This window comes from Anoplopoma fimbria, chromosome 3 (assembly GCF_027596085.1).
Source record: "Anoplopoma fimbria isolate UVic2021 breed Golden Eagle Sablefish chromosome 3, Afim_UVic_2022, whole genome shotgun sequence".
NCBI lineage: Eukaryota > Metazoa > Chordata > Actinopteri > Perciformes > Anoplopomatidae > Anoplopoma > Anoplopoma fimbria.
In genome coordinates, this window is record NC_072451.1 from 17,526,913 (window position 1) to 17,544,002 (window position 17,090).

The 17,090-nt window shown below is 39.2% G+C and overlaps 1 protein-coding gene across 1 annotated transcript in view; it reads left to right on the top strand.

Moving 5' to 3' along the window:
- The first annotated feature begins 263 nt into the window (after window positions 1-263).
- eif2b3 (eukaryotic translation initiation factor 2B, subunit 3 gamma) overlaps window positions 264-17,090 on the top strand; it is a 31,014-nt gene continuing 14,187 nt past the window's right edge. Inside the window, exons 1-5 of the mRNA XM_054626656.1 lie at window positions 264-564; window positions 1,255-1,420; window positions 3,728-3,882; window positions 10,586-10,745; window positions 11,027-11,138. Coding sequence (XP_054482631.1) covers window positions 1,273-1,420; window positions 3,728-3,882; window positions 10,586-10,745; window positions 11,027-11,138 — 575 coding nt within the window. The 5' untranslated portion in view covers window positions 264-564; window positions 1,255-1,272. The remainder of the gene's footprint in view (window positions 565-1,254; window positions 1,421-3,727; window positions 3,883-10,585; window positions 10,746-11,026; window positions 11,139-17,090) is intronic.

Below are 17,090 nucleotides of genomic sequence, written 5' to 3' on the forward strand. Positions count from 1 at the left end.
AGACAGGGGCCAATCTGCCTAATGAGTACTTTCACTTTACTTTAAGTACATTTTCTTCACTTGTGGTATTGCTATTTTTGCGTAGATTATGTGAATATTTCTTACACCATCAGTTGCAGGCAAAGTCAAAGACAAATTTTCACTACTGGGGAATATCAAGTTGTTTATTGTTGCCGTTTAAAATGCAAATAATCAATGTAAATGAAAACCTTCTCTTCTCTGTAGGAACCACTTCACGGAGGAAGTAGTTTCCCACACGGACGCATTTCACTGAAAGCACCCAGGTGTCATCATTCGATGCTAACTGCTAGCTCATTTTACGAAGGCTCTGTCAAAAAGTTGAACAAGTAATTTAACTTCTTCCACCGACGCTTATCCGAGTGGGTGTTTGCTGTCCACAGGACGTGTCCGGCTGCTCGTGAGCTGTCGTTTCAGCAGCGGTATCGTTTGCTGCTCTGTGCTAATCGTTAGCTAAGTGCTAACAACAGTGACAGCAATAACTCTACATGCGTCCAGCGTTGCTGTCATTTCAAGCGGCTGCAGATCAATAGGGATCACTGACAGGTAACGTTACGTTTTAAGCTCAATGTTTAACCACTGAGCGAGTCAGCATGAGAATGTCCCCTCTTTGTTAAAGCCTTATTGTAGTTTCAGTTGGAAGTGTGCCTTGACAATATTGTGCCAGTGTACTAGTTGTGTCTAGATAAGTGTAAGCTTTGTTGCTGTGTTGAAGACCGCTCTAATTTTGACGTAGAAATAAATGATTTATGTGACATTTATGGGAGAAATATGCTTGCACAATACAACATAGAGTAAACAGTTTGTAATAGTGCTGTATTGAAATGTGTTATGAATGCTGCTGTGTTGAAACCAGCTCTTCCGAAATGCGCTCACATAAATAAATAAAATTGCATGCTTTTAGAGAGTGCGTACCTCATGTATTTTGTATTTCAACTGTCCATGTGAATTTAGAGAAAAACTATTTGCACCTTCCTCAGTGTGCAATAGTAATTTAGCTTTAGTGCTAAGTCACCAACAATGACTTGTTTAATTTACTACCAACAGGTGTAATAAGTGGCTCTCTTTGGTAAAATACTGAACCTCATAGCTGCCTCATCAACGTTTCACAAGGCCACTAAGGCACAAACATCATCTATATGAATACAAATTACACATATTAATCTGAGTTATGGTAGATTTTAAATTTATATGAATATGCCTATCTTAATCTATTCGTTTGTCCCTCTCTTTTAGCTTTCCTCAGCAAACATCATGGAGCTCCAGGCGGTGTTGATGGCGGCTGGTGGGGGTTCTCGCATGCCAGATCTGACATACAACACCCCCAAACCAATGCTGCCTGTTGGCAACAAGCCCCTCATGTGGTACCCGCTGAATCTGCTGGAGAGGGTGGGCTTTGAAGGTGAAAGCTCGAAGTATTTACTCTACTAAAACAACTACATTTGATATCCCGATTACTGTTAAACCTGCCTCAATTACTGCTACCACTACAAATAAATACTATGAGAAGGTTCATGTTTTCTGAAAATCTAAGGATACTGGTTTAAAAATGTCAATACATCAAATAATACTCCCTCACTATCCTTTATACTTTTGTTGCACTAATTAGGGCGGGACATCTTCATTTACCTGCCCTCCTTAAACCTGACCAGAGGCCTAATCAGCCAGATGATTGAAATCAACTGTGTCGGGGTGCAGGGACTTTACATTTTTAAAAGAAGTTAAACCATAGAAAAATAAGAAATAATTGAATGCTTCGCTCAAAGTCTTGCTTGTTGTCATCATTATGGAATGTGAGCATAATTTGTATTTTATGCTTCACATGATTTACAAGATAAAAGATGGCTGAAAGATGAATTTTAGAAACGCTGTGCTCTGGCAGCCATGTCTGATACTGTAACATTGCCTCGTCAGAGCCTCGCATTAATTGGATCGGATGGTCGTAGCCTCATGTGAGCTGTTAGCCCTCCATCCAGACTGTGTGACAGGGTCGGAAAGTGTTACAGGAGAGCATTGGCATTCTTGGTTTCCACATAAAATGTAAAGAAGCCAGTACTTCTACTATACGTTTATGTGGCCAACTTGGAAAACCTGGAACAAAAAATGTGCAAACTTGTCAGCATTAATGTGGAGAAAGAGCAACTTGAAGAGAAAATATCACCTCCTATTCAAACACAAGAACTATAACTTTTTCATTTAAAACCATAGAAATAGAATAGGAGTAGAACAGACATTGAACTGTTTCTGTGGTCATTTGACTAGAATAAAATATGATAGTTGTTAGTTGTTAAGGTGACAACACAAGTCAGTCGGGCCGTAAAATGTTGTCGTCCTACAAACTTAAGTATTTTATTTTAATTACCAAGAAATTAATATCAACTGTGAATGGAGAATACATTTAAAATGCATATTGCATTTATTGTGGCTGTTAAAGTCAGAGAGCAACCAAGGAACTACAAACTGTAGTACTACAGACTTTAACTTATCTATTGTGATGGATGTTCTCCTGAGAGATAGACTACAACATTTCAACTGTACATTATGGGATTACAAAATTAGTTGGGTACACCTTCTTTGACTCTGCAATGTTTTAATTGCAAAACCAAATTGTAATTCTTTATTCCATTCATGGTCAATGGTAGCTTTTCTGTTTGGTACCTACAAACAATGTGAGTAATCTCCACAGCAACTATGCTCTTTTCACTGCATTAAACAAGTTTACAACTGTGCTGCTTTTTCCAGTCATACTTTCACCAGCTTGTCATCACATCATCAGCCATTGTCAGGTGTGCATTTCCTGTCTCGATTTACAGTCTCGATTCTTGCCTCTTGTGCTGCAGCATGCAGTAGGTCCATAAACTCTGGGCTTATAAAGGGATTTGTTGCAGTATGCTATTCTTGCCAGTAAACAGGGCTGTTTGTTATAAAAGTCTGTAGGTCCTCGCTACCCTAAATAAAACTAGCTTTCTATACATAATCATCCTGTGTGGCCAGCAGTTTACTGTGTGCAGCCAGCTAGCCAAAGCCCTGCAATTTGGTTTTTACAAGGCTGACACAGCTAGAGTGAACAAATGCCCGGTAAAAACATTTTATGCAGACAAGGCAAATTAAACCAGACGGACTCTGCAATGTTCCAAATTCATAAAGTGGTCTGTTATCACCAACTTTATAAATAAAAGAGAGCAGTGGCCTTAGCCTGAATTCCAGTTTAGGGTGTATTATAGGCAAATGGACATCTTTCGTGGAACCTCTTGTTTGTAGCTTTGTACTGATTAAGGTGTTGTTCTTTGCAGAAAACATTTAACATTTAGGTTTACCTAATACGGTAGGTGCAGATGGCGTCTCTCATTTATTAAAGGATCATAGAGGAAGACCTTCATTTTTACCATTCTATGTTTCCCTAGAAAAAAGAGGTTAAGGGAAGTTTTTAAGATGATGTCCTAACCATCATTAAGATTTGTCTTTTTTTTAGGAGCAAACTATATTGTACATAAAACTTTAGTTGGCAACATGAAGTGTTGTATTGCTTTATGAAGATGTGCCATTATTTTTAATGAATTTCAGTGAGAAAAAGATCAGTTTAGACAGAATGATGCAAAGCTGATGAGCAAGAAAGGAGCACTTAACTGGAGCACTGCAAAATGATCTTGTCATTGTTGCAGCTATCTGTTGAGGTCTAATACTTATTTCCTGTGAACTGTTTTTTCAGAGGTGATAGTGATCACCACCAAAGAGGTCCATAAGATGATGAGCACAGACCCTAAAATGAAGGATGTGAAGATGAAACTGGATGTGGTTTGCATCCAGGAAGATGGAGACATGGGCACCGCAGACGCTCTCAGACACATCCAGCAGAAGATCAAGGTGTGTGTTCTCATTGTATATAAACACCATAGACTGCTTTGGAGTGCAGCATGCCAAATTAACTTCTCTCCAACAGAATAGTCTAACCTTTCAAGGTTTATACAACTCATTAGGTACAATTCAAGTAACTGACAGTGTATAGATCTTTTTTTTTTAAAGAAGTGGTTACAAGCTGGAAAAAATTAAGTTAACCAGCAAATTGTTTCTGGAAAGACATGATGCTTTTGTATTTTCGAAAAAGGTAATTGTTTAATGCTTTAAGCACTAATATTGATATTGTAGTTGCTAAATCTCATAATAAGGGCAGACAACACTACAACTACACACATGACTATACTTTAAGAAGTATTTTTTTTTCATTAGTCAGATAGTTAAACTAATAAATAACCAACCCAAAGTAGCAAACTTACATTTAATAGCAGTAATTTACGTGCAAGCACCTCGATCACTTTGAATACTTCGTTTTTATTATATTAAAATGTTTGTTGTTTATCTTGATTAACTTGTGTCCAGAATAAAGAAGACAAACTTGTTTTCTTCAAAATAATGAATTGTTCCAGCGTTTTCTAAATGAATGATTGTTTAGTCATTACGACCTTAAGATGATAATTTGATCAAGGTAACATGGTTAAGTTTTAAATAATGAACAACAGGTGAGTATTGCTTTATTATGTGGTGGGAGGGGAGAGCCAACACTTTATTATACACTCAACGATACCATTGTTTTGCAAGCCAGTGTTTTGTAATAAGTGGGATGTTTCTTGTGAAATGTCGACCCTCTAGGAGAAACTGGAGAGAGAAGTTGGGGGAAAAATGACAAAGGTTGAGGGGGAGTTTTAGGTGGGCGTTGTGTGTACTGCTGGGTGACCACTGATCCGTGCCTTTCCCTCCCCCGAATGGTCAAGGCTGCTGGAGTGCCTCATTTCACCTTTTTAAAACACACACAAACACGCAAAGACACACGCATATACACATGCCGACATGGCATCCATGACCCCCAACCCCATTTTCCAGACCCCCCTCTGTATCCTGCCTGCTGATCCCTCCATCCCTCCCTTCATCCAATTCTCTCTAAACAGATGAGGTCATGGTTAAGACTGAAACTCCCTGTGCTGCCAGTTTACCCAGTGCACCATTTATTTTTCATCCTGTAGTCATGCACATCTGTGCAACATTTGTGTTTGGGTATGTTCGGGTAAATGTCGTCCCTCTTTATACGCCATGGTTCTGACTGACCCCCAGAGACCATGAAGACATGTTTGTATGAGGGTTTTTGTTGATGTATTTCTAAAGCAATTGCCTTTGTTTAATGTTGGACTATCAATGATTCCTTAGGGTGGGCTAAGTTACGTTGAGTATATAGAAGGCTGCACTTTATATTATAATTACTGCTTCCTGTTTGGTTTCCTTACAATTCCTAGAGGTGAAAGGAAACATCGATTTACCTAATAATCCTCTATGATTCTGAAACCGATTACGAATATCCCCAAAAATAGTTTGTGTGAAATACAAAATATTGAGGAAAGGAAAAAGTGAGACATAAAAACTACCCACAACTGTGATGCTATGTTGAATGAGAAAAATAATTCAACCTGACTTCCATAAAGTCAACCTTTGGATGCTCAGACTCTTGCTTAGTGCAGTGCATTGAGCACTAGAGCAGTAAGGTAAATGAGGCTAAATAATGTAAATCAAGGTCCATGTCTGTCTGAAACAATGACAAAGAAAGCAGAGAAAAGTATGTGGGGAAATGTGGTAGTTTTTTTTAATTCAATAAGTGAAGGTAACGATAGTCATTTTAAACATTTTACCGGCAGTTTTCTGTAGTGACATCCCAAAAATGAAAAAAATGAAACCTAATAAAATACCCCAGAATTCCCACTTCCAACAGCCCCGGTTGAAAAACCTAAGAAATGTGTTTCCTGAGACCTTCTCTATTTAGAGAGCGGCGCATTAAATGACACTTGAAGACATAAGTGTGCTCCCACTGCAGCTCATTACATTGTTCACAGCGAAATCAGTCGGCTTTGCTTTTGGTAACGGATATATCAAACACTCAAAATGCCGAATTTGTTGTGACAAGTGAGTTTAATGTTTTTGCCATCTGGCATTTGAATGGTTCTGTACAGATTCTTATTATTCTCTTTGCTCAAGAGTTTTTAGATAGATGCATGCATAGTATAAACACACACACACACACACACACACACACACACACACACACACACACACACACTTAAACAGGACTAGCTCCAGCATGCTCCCATTGAGAATAGCCGAGTCCCTAATCCTTTGAGCAGTCAGCTCGATTAGAGGCATTGAGTTACACACACTCACACACTGGAGGGTGATGAGTGAGGAACTGTACCCATGGCTTGCCAAATCCCAGCACAGAGATCACTCAAACTGTCAAACTGACGCATGAGTACAGTATGGACACACACACATTCACTCATCTCTTTACACAAACACCCTCCCATGAGGGGATTTGGTGTAACCTATCAAACAAAATACTTACAGGAATCTGTGTGCACTGTGGGTGAGCAGACGAGGTCATTCCTCTTGATTATTGAAAAGAGAGATTACAAGCAGCATATTTTATTTTGTTCGCTCTTCAAACTGCAAAGTTACACAAAAGTTGAGGGATGTTCCTGATTATTGCTTAGGTCTTTCGCAATAAGCCCAACCAGTGAAAGGAGCACTTTACACGCACTTTTTGCTTTGTACGCCTAAAGACTCTTTGACATTTCTATTATCATTCAGGCTTAATCACCTGGCAGACTTGAGTGTATGCAGGCTAAAGGAACTATATATACATTGGGGTTCCAGATTCAAAGGTTCACCTTTGGTCTACATTTGTTAGTGAGCGATGTAAGACGCAAGACAAAAGGTGAAGAGAGAGCAGAGCGAGAGATGGAGCCGAGGCTTTTCATTTGAGAGGGACACGGCAAACGTACTTAGATGAGACTTGTTTTCAACCATCTTGCTCTCCACCTCCAACCAGCCTTTTCTTCCTTCCTGTGACGCACTATAGTTTACATTTTCTACTCTGCAGAATGTTGTGTTAAGCCAAGGTTTCATGTTAAAAGCAGCCCAACCTACACAAAGTATTAGATGGTGGTGGAAATGCGCTACTTTAATATACGCTAAGGACATGGAAAAATAAGAAAAATTTGAAGGTTGTATGAATCTTATGGCCGCCATCTTGGAACATAGTGTTCTGTTCTCATGATACGTCCACATGTTACTCCTGGAAAGACACATTCACTCTCATACGTAATACCATCTGAGAGGGAAAATATATGGCCAGTTCATTTATTTATTCCTGTTCTGTACATGTTATGTGATTTTATTTTTTATTTTTTTAAATAGGTAGCAGTTTTCCAGGTCAAACATGGAGAACTTGCCAACCAAAAACAGGGGAATAAATCAACTGAAATCCGCATAACGCTGCAGACTTTAGTGTTGATTCACAGTGGGATAAGTACTAGATATAACTTTTTTTGTTAAGCCTGAAAATATTTCAAAATAAATCTTAAATCTGGAACATTTTCAATATATTATACGTAAGTTTTTCCACAATGAAAAACCCTTGGTGTAGATAATATTTGATGGTGATAAAAAAGCAGGCAAGCTCAAAAACAAAATGGACACAATCACCATGCATACAAGTATTGTTAAAGTGGGTAGAGATTGTGTAAGCAGTAGTTTGGGACCACTGGGACAAGAGTGTGTGTGTGTGTGTGTGTGTGTGTGTGTGTGTGTGTGTGTGTGTGTGTGTGTGTGTGTGTGTGTGTGTGTGTGTGTGTGTGTGTGTGTGTGTGTGTGTGTGTGTGTGTGTGTGTGTGTGTGTGTGTGTGTGTGTGTGTGTGTGTGTGGTCTTGACCTGTCCAGAGATCGTGGCTGTTGAAAGGCCAAAGTGTCTCTGTCTCCCCAGCTGACTCCACTCTGCTGTCGCCTGAGTGTGTGTGCGCCTGTGTATGGGGATTGTGCAGGCGCATGTCTTTGTGTGTGTGCCGCATACTTGTGTGCTCTGGTTCTGAACATGTGTGCAGGCCTGCATGTGTGTGTGAGAGGGAGGAGAGAGTTGAAAGGTCCCGGGTTCCAGTGTCAGTAGATCTCCTGCAGACACCTCCAGCCTCGCCGTGGCAGCTTCCTGTCGCCAGGTCCAGACCAGGTTATGCTGGGAGTTACCTCTAGGTCAACTCCACGACCCCTGACCCCACTGATACCAGCGCTCTCCACACACACACTTACAAACAGAGCGCTCCACTCAGCTCTTCAACAATCAATCTTAGTGTTCATTACTTATAAAATCAAGTGAATTCTTTAATCCTTTGTAGATTCCATAACACTTCATCATTTTCAAATGTTCTAAATCAAATGGTAAATGCAATTTTAAAGCAGGATGGTGTGTCAAAGTGCTTCCTCTCCAATTATATTGTCAGTTGTTAGGAATGTAGTAGACAGAAAAAAAGATGTGCAGTTTTATTGGTTTCTTCATGTCATTCATTTTTCTTAATCAGGCTAAACAGTTCAGGTGTTGGTTGAGCTTTCTGAAATATTTTAAGACGCATCCTTTTACTTGTACTATGTACTACACTTATACACATTATACAGATGTGTTTCAGTGAATGCAGTACATTACATTTTTCCAGCATTTTGTAGATTGCATTGCTGCCCATCATCCCTTATCTCTTCACTCTTTCCTCCATCCATCTCTGCCTTATTATACTTCCAATGTTCCTCTCTTGTTCTTTCTTCATTTTTGACAGGGGTCGTTGATTTTTTTTTGCTCATGATTTTATCTTCCTTATCTAACACTGCCCCCCCTCCCCTTCATCTCTCACTCTTTCTTTTCCTTCTTCCCCTCCGTCACAGACATAGTAAAGATGTCTCTGTCATTACGACTGCTGGTGCTAATGGTGGGATTAGTTCTTATGCTGACAGCCTTCATCACAGGACAGACAGATGGATACCGCACACAGACACGCAAATGTGGGCGCACCCACATGTAAACACACACACACACACACACACACACACACACACACACACACACACACACACACACACACACACACACACATGCAGACATGTAATGTCCATGGAGGCCAGTTAATAGGATTGATGTCTGTTTTGTGCTCCCCGTTGCTGGTGGTAAAGTAAGTGATATGTCTATGGAATTCACAAGAAGTGTATTGATATATAGTTTAAGACCAAGATTGGTTTACACATTATTATACAGCTGGAACGCTGAATATAGTTTGAGTTTTAGGAGGGTGAAAATCTTAAAGAATATTCTTTTTCTGTCCTTCTTGAACAAATGATGAAGGGTTTCTTTTAAATAAGAGTGTCTTTTGTCATTTGAGTTTCGAAATCAAGCACCAAGGTCCTTGTTTTCTTTGTCTCATGATGTTAGATCAGTGCTGTTTTTGGATCGGTTCATAAGTCAGGCAGCCTAGCTTGTTGTTCTTGGTGAAAGAGGGAGCTGGGAAGTTATTTATGTGATATTGTGTCAGTCTCTGCCAGGAGAATAGAAAAATTAATTCAAACGTATTTGGTTTTTGCAAAGTTAGAGGTGGCCTTGATTTATTTTACCCACTTATTTTTCAGAGATATGATCGCTCACAGGCTGAAAAGTAAACACGTCAGATATGTCATCTATCCAGGACAGCAATAAATGGAGAATTACAACTAGTGCAAAAGAGTTGAACAAAATTTAATTTTCATTTAGCAAACACAGGTTTTGCTGTTCAGCTCATACAGCCCGGATTTACCACCAATGCACTTTATGTACAATCCCAGTAGTTCCATTAGTGCAACATTTCCAAAAGTCAACTGTTTTCTTGTTAGGAAATCTAAATATGTTTTTTAACATTGTCACTGCGGCCTGTTTTATTTGTTGCAGCGAAAAAGCCAACTTTCGTTTAGTCCTATCATATAAGTCGTTTTGTTGTTGGGAACCTCATTCATCTTTTAATGTCACAAGTTTTCACTTTTACTTAATTGTTTGTATTTGCTGCTGTGATGTCACTGTACATATAACAATATTAATGCAGCTAAAGGCAACTTGTCGTATTCAAACATTTTTACAATAGAGCACACTTTCAAACAAAATATTTGAATCAGATGATGAGAAACAGACACATTCTTAAAACAATGATAACGTTTTGACCGGTATACAAGCAGTGCTAACAAGGAAGAGCTCACTGTTTACCATGAACAGTTATTTCATCATTCCCCTCTGTCTCTGTCTCTGTCTCTGTCTCTCTCTGTCTCAAAATCCTGCTCAGTGAGCCAATTTCAGTTCAAGCTCTCATGTCCTGAGGTGTTTATGTGGAGCATTGTCGCCACATATATTTATGTGTAGTCTATGTGCGTGCTGAGACGACTGTCGTGAGTAAGGAAACCTCACTTTCTAAACATGACTCGCCCTTCAAACTATATCTGATACATTTCTGTGTTTTCATGTGTGTGCGTGTTTGCAGGGGAGACAATGGAAATGTCTGCAAATTCACAGTAGGTGGAAAGATTTTGTTCCAAAATAGAGGACAAGCCAGAATCTTCTATTTAAAAGCCTGAGAGATCCAGTATATTATGGTCATTTTGTCATGTCTTACTGTTAAACTGTGAAGTAAATAGACTGGTTTGGATGTCTGTCTCACTTTACTGTCTTTGTCTTCCCAACCTCCCTCTTCAGACTGACGTCCTGGTGGTGAGCTGTGACCTGATAACAGATGTGGCGCTTCACGAGGTGGTTGATCTGTTCAGAGCCCACAATGCAACGCTGGCCATGCTAATGAGCAAAACCCATGAATTCACAGAGACAGTCCCAGGCCAGAAGGGCAAGAAAAAGACAGGTAATAAGAAAAAGCAATCACAGGTGTATGATACTGTTACTGTAGATATTACCTTCATGCCATAATTCTGAAGTGAAGTATGAATGGTCTTGATGTATTCATTTTTAAAGAATTAATTTCAGTAAAACTCTTAATGCTTATCACTGATATGCACTTCCATAATATTTACAAAAAGAAAACGGGCTTCCTCATAAATTCATCCAAACCAAAGTGTTGCTAAATGTGTCTCTTACTCTGAGCCTTTTTTTTGTTAACATTAAATATTGTGTATTTTTTCCCAGCTGAACAGAGAGACTTTGTGGGAGTGGATCAGTCAGGGAAGCGGCTGCTGTTCATGGCCAATGAGGCAGATCTGGAAGATGGACTATCAATTAGGAAGTCTATCATGAGGAAGTAAGTCATTTTAAAAAATGCCTGGAGAGGTGGTTTATCTGGATTACAAAAACATATTTTGTCTTTTACCTCTAGTGATATATATATTTGTATCACCCCTCACCCCACTACAATAGAGCACAGCCATTTAAAAATCACATGTAGAAAATATTCTGCATAATCAACAGTTTTTACTGGGACAGTTTGTCCAATAGAGGGAAATGAAAACGGTTCACAACGCCTCTATTGCACATTTGTGTTATATTCATGGTTAAATATCGCTAGTAAGAAAATAGTTTGGTTATCAGGTGAGCTGACCCTTAAATGATCAGTGTTTGGGATAAATATGTCCTATATTTAAGGCTTAGAGAGCAGATGTCTTGGTTTCTAATCAGAGTCAGTGTGTTTAAGGCTGAAGGCTCTGAGGTGGGTGTGTGGGATTTTTGTTACAGGAAGACTACTCTAGGTAGGTTTTCCTTTCTTAGTCCTAAAATGCATGTATGTGTGAGAGCGGGTGTTTTGGGAGCTCGTAAATACTTCATGGAGCCAAAGCCACTGTAAATTCTGGCCAATAAGAGGGGGGCCAGAGCAGCTGCTCGCATGCCTCCCTGCACAGAGAAATCTTCAGCCACACACACACACATACGATATATATACACACATTCTGTCTTTTTCACATACACAGAAATGCTTATATGAACAAACGCGTAACTCGACCTCGAGGTAGACATTGATGGAGAGAAAACACTCTTGCGTTGTCATCTGTGTTATGGAAACACGAGCGCACAGCTAAACATTTATGGCTTACATTGATGGACTTATAACTTTGAAATAACCTCTGATCATTTATGCACACACGTCACACAACCATACAAGACAAATCTCTCCACATACTGCATTTATCTCCGAAGGTAATACATAGCAGGATAAATTCCAGAGTTGTGGGTTTTTATAACACCACTGGGTAGTTTTACAACATCGGACTGTTTTGCACATCAGTACCATCCAGTTCATCTCGTCATGGCAAAATGTGTGCTCACCAGTTTGATCCCAACTTAGTCCTTTGCACAAAAATGTAATCTCCATTGACATTATAGCTTCCACTTTAACATCATTCTTCACAGCCATCTGTGCTTACGTCCACACAACCTTTCATTCATTCTTTCATCCTCGTTCAAAATTAAGTTTTAAATACATTTTTATTGTTATTCTTTTACCTCGGCACTTTTAGATTTTTGTGCTGACACAGCACGGACTCCTCACAGTGCTTTTCTCAAATAAAGTCATAATTATTTTTCTTTCTTTCAGCCATCTCTCCCTTATTCTATGCATCCATTCTTTCATCCTTGTTCGTCCTCAGTCCTGTGTATTTTTTCTATCCCTCTTCTTCTGTACGGTTTCCACATGGTTGAGGTGTGTTAGCTCAAAACCATCTGCACATGTGAGATAGTTTCACCTGGAAATCGCTTAAAAGGTGTAAAAGGACTCCTGCAGAGCTTCTCCTCGTACATTATAACTCCACCTGTCAGGGTCACTTGGATGGAGGCCTGGAGGAACGGTTGACTGCATGTTAATTGACCGATTCCAAATTAAAGTTGTTCGAACCATGATACAGTTTCAAGCAAAACCATTGAGGTTCATGTTTGAGTAGTGTCATTAAATTACAGTCAGTATAAAACCTTCCACACTTTACCAATACTTGTGAATAATGTGTCTTTAATTAACGTGGCTGCTTGTGATATGTTTTAAAGTTCAAATAATTTAAAAACAACAAAGCTTGGGAGCGAGAAAAGGTTAAATTACATTTTTGAGAAACATATCTTAAGTGCATTGACCTTTAAGATATTGGACCTGGAGTTTGTGTGCATCTGTTTGCAATGATGGCACAAGACAGTTGGGCTAAAACCCACCCAATCAACACAAATACAACATGCTGTACCTTCCAAAACTGTAATAGAATAGAATTAACGCCAAAAAGTTCAATCTTGGTCTCATCAGACCAGAGAATCTTATTTCTCATAGTTTGGGAGTCCTCCATGTGTTTTTTGGCAAACTCTATGCGGGCTTTATGTCTTGCACTGAGGAGAGGCTTCCGTCGGGCCACTCTGCCATAAAGCCCCGACTGGTGGAGGGCTGCAGTGATGGTTGACTTTGTGGAACTTTCTCCCATCTCCCTACTGCATCTCTGGAGCTCAGCCACAGTGATCTTTGGGTTCTTCTTTACCTCTCTCACCAAGGCTCTTCTCCCACGATTGCTCAGTTTGGCTGGACGGCCAGGTCTAGGAAGAGTTCTGGTCATCCCATACTTCTTCCATTTAAGGATTATGGAGGCCACTGTGCTCTTAGGAACCTTGAGTGCTGCAGAAATTCTTTTGTAACCTTGGCCAGATCTGTGCCTTGCCACAATTCTGTCTCTGAGCTCCTTGGGCAGTTCCTTCGACCTCATGATTCTCATTTGTTCTGACATGCACTGTGAGCTGTAAGGTCTTATATAGACAGGTGTGTGCCTTTCCTAATCAAGTCCAATCAGTTTAATTAAACACAGCTGGACTCCAATGAAGGAGTAGAACCATCTCAAGGAGGATCAGAAGAAATGGACAGCATGTGAGTTAAATATGAGTGTCACAGCAAAGGGTCTGAATACTTATGACCATGTGATATTTCAGTTTTTCTTTTTTAATAAATTTGCAAAAATTTCTACATTTCTGTTTTTTTCTGTCAAGATGGGTTGCTGAGTGTACATTAATGCGAAAAAAAAATGAACTTTTTCGATTTTAGCAAATGGCTGCAATGAAACAAAGAGTGAAAAATTTAAAGGGGTCTGAATACTTTCCGTACCCACTGTATATACTAAATAGTATCACATATACCAAAGTCATGATCTGTCATCAAGAGTAACTGCACCAAACTTTAGGTTTGTAACACTGGTTCAAATATGTGAGCCAGCTTAATTAAGGAAGCATCTTTAAGACTAGCATGGTCTTAAGGGAATTACACACATTTTATTTTTGGCGGCAATAGTTCCATGCCCTGACAGAGCCGTAAGCTCTTCATCCCTGCTGGCTCTGTAGTGGAAACCTGACTAATGAGAGTATTAACAGTCATTCTGCTGTGTCTGAGTCATCGTCCGCTGTGGGGTTTTGGTTTAACTAAATAAGACATTATGGTGCATGTGTTTGAGAGCAAGAGAGATGTGACTCCTCTCTCCCACTGAGGACTTTAGTGGTACTTTAGTAGTCCGTCATTAATCCAAGTGTTGAGTCATCCTAGCCTGCAGAGACACTAAATTCCTGCTCCACTTGACACGGAGGTCTACAGCAACCAGAAATCACATGATGTTGCAGGAAAGCAAGATGTTTACCTTGTTTGGGAAATACAAGATGTTTGTTTGTTTCTGCAAAACGTGTAAACTAATAGGGTAGAATGTGGCCAGTGATCACTGATTTGATCCGTAGGACGAGCGACCCTTAAAAAATTGAATATATGTTTTAGTTTCCAAGTAGTCAATGTGAATACTTTCCTGCTTTAAAAACTTAAAGTTTAGGATTGAAGATGAGGAGGGACTGGATTTTGGGATTTAAAAAAACCAATATTTTATTTTATAACTTTGGTAATGCTATCCTTAAAAAGAAATATATTACAACTATTGACACATTTTAAGTTGTTTCATTTCTGTTGGTGAAGCCTAAAACAGGAAAATAATGATTTGTTTGCTGTTTTGTATTTTCTGGTGATTCATTAACATTTCAGTGAAATAAGAGGTTGAATATCATCTAAAGATTAGATTGAATGACCATTTTGTCACTACATTTGAGTCAGTGCAAGAAGGGCCAGTGTTGGTGTTTTCCCGACCTTAAATGATACTTGTGTATTTTTATTACATGCGTATAAGGCATGACTCAGATGTGAGGGTCATAGTATTTTGGAGAAAATGTAGTCTTTTTTTTGGGCACAGCTGTTTTATTTAGGTATTGAATGGGTGATTTGAATGACTGAGATCATGTCTAATCATCCTCTGAGTTACTTTCCAATTGGCCCAAACCATTTCCTACATAAGGTAAGGCAGCACCTATACTTTGATACTCCCTCATCGTCCAAATGCATGTGACCCAGCAAGTTTAGTCCTTTTACATCATAAAAATAGTCTGCGGCATAGTGTCAAATCAAACTATTTTCGCTATTGGTTTGCTTTTTTCTGTATCAAAAACCCCAAAAAAGCCTTGCATGAAATTAAAAGTGCAAACATCCAAAGGAAATTTTATAGTGGCTGGATTAATGTAATTATGGAAGAGGTCCGACTGGGTGCAGTGGGCAGAACTATCTCTTGATTGGGAGACTGACTTCGCTGTTAAACATGTTTCTGTGATGAAAGAAAAGCCTGACGTGCTGCACAACCCTTCTACCTGTTCTTCACCATGCTGCCCTACATTTACAGTAAGGGCACCTGCTCTTACTCTTGATCTCTCTCTCTGGTTCTTGCTCCTGACTAGTACCTGCAGGTGCCAAACGGTGACGTCACATGCTGGGTGTTCCCATAAATTCCACTTGAAGCCCACGATACACACGCAGGCACACACCTGGGAAATATTGTAGGAATAAATACATTTGACAAACACACACGGAGCGTGTCTGCGTGTGCACGCACATGTGTTTTTATGCTTTTTAATAAAATAGCCAAACACAGAGGGACACACGCACCGTTTGATTTATGGCTTTCAGCATCTGGTTGTAAAATACGTGTGACCAAGCAATCCTCCTGAGTCACTCTCGTTGTAGTGCAAGCCTGGTTAAGAGAGAGAATGTTAAAAGGAGAAAGGTGGAAAATTGTGGATAAGAGTTTTTGATGAAAGAGAGAGGAAGGACATGAGCGGAGCAGAGGTGGAGGGGTTGCATCATTCACTTTTCATATAATCCCATGCCATTTCCAATATCCTATCCTGGATCATTGCAGATATTTTATTTGACATTTATTTATAATTTCTATTTAGATGTTAAAGAGGAGTTTTAAAGTCTCTGAACACCCACACAGGTGTTTTCAGTTTATCTGTCTGATTAGACCTTCTCTCAGAACTGTGTGAGAGTAAATAGACTGTAATTGATCGACATCAATTGACTGAGTCTTCTGTAAGAACCTGTTAAGGCAGGACAAATTACACCTTTAGCATTCTTATTGGTCGATGGGGATTTTTGACCTAATAATCATCAAAGCTCCACCTACTTTCAACCTGAGTAGAGAGCTAATCATCATAGATAACTGGCAACACCTGTGTGGGTGTTCAGAGGCTTTAAGCCCTTATTGTGTAAAATCAATCCGTCTGTCTGTCTGTCCCATTGAGAGAATGTCTTCAAATTTGGCACACACATCCACTTGAACTCAAAGATGAACTGATTAGAATTTGGTGGTCAAAGGTCACTTCGACCTCACAAAACATAACTCGAGAATTCATATGCTAATTATGAGAATTTCACACAAATGTCAGGGATAGGATTACATTTTAAAGCGATGACATTTGCGGTAAAAAAAAAAAGAACATAAGTAGAACCGATATGTTTATACAGATGGTTGACAAATTAAAGGAAAACCATGAATAAAAGTAGAGAAGCATAATAAATACATATGCATCCAATCAGGGCATTTTTAGAATCAGAAAAACTTTATTGATCCCCAGGAGGGTATTGTTATGTTGAGTCAAATCTGATACACATGCCATGGACATGAATTTTTTTTTTTTGTTTGGCTACCACCCAAATTGCCTGTAAAATAACATAGAATCTCAGATTTAATTAATTGTTTCAATTGATTTGAGTATAAAAAACGTAAATTGGCATGCTTAAGATCTGAAAATATGAACAGTGAACCATTGTCTGCTTTTGATTTTGTCAAAGTTACGTTATTGTTGTGTGGTAATGAGGCCCAGACTTTTCAAATCAATCTGCTTTTACAACTTTAATAATCTAAATCAGTGCAGCATG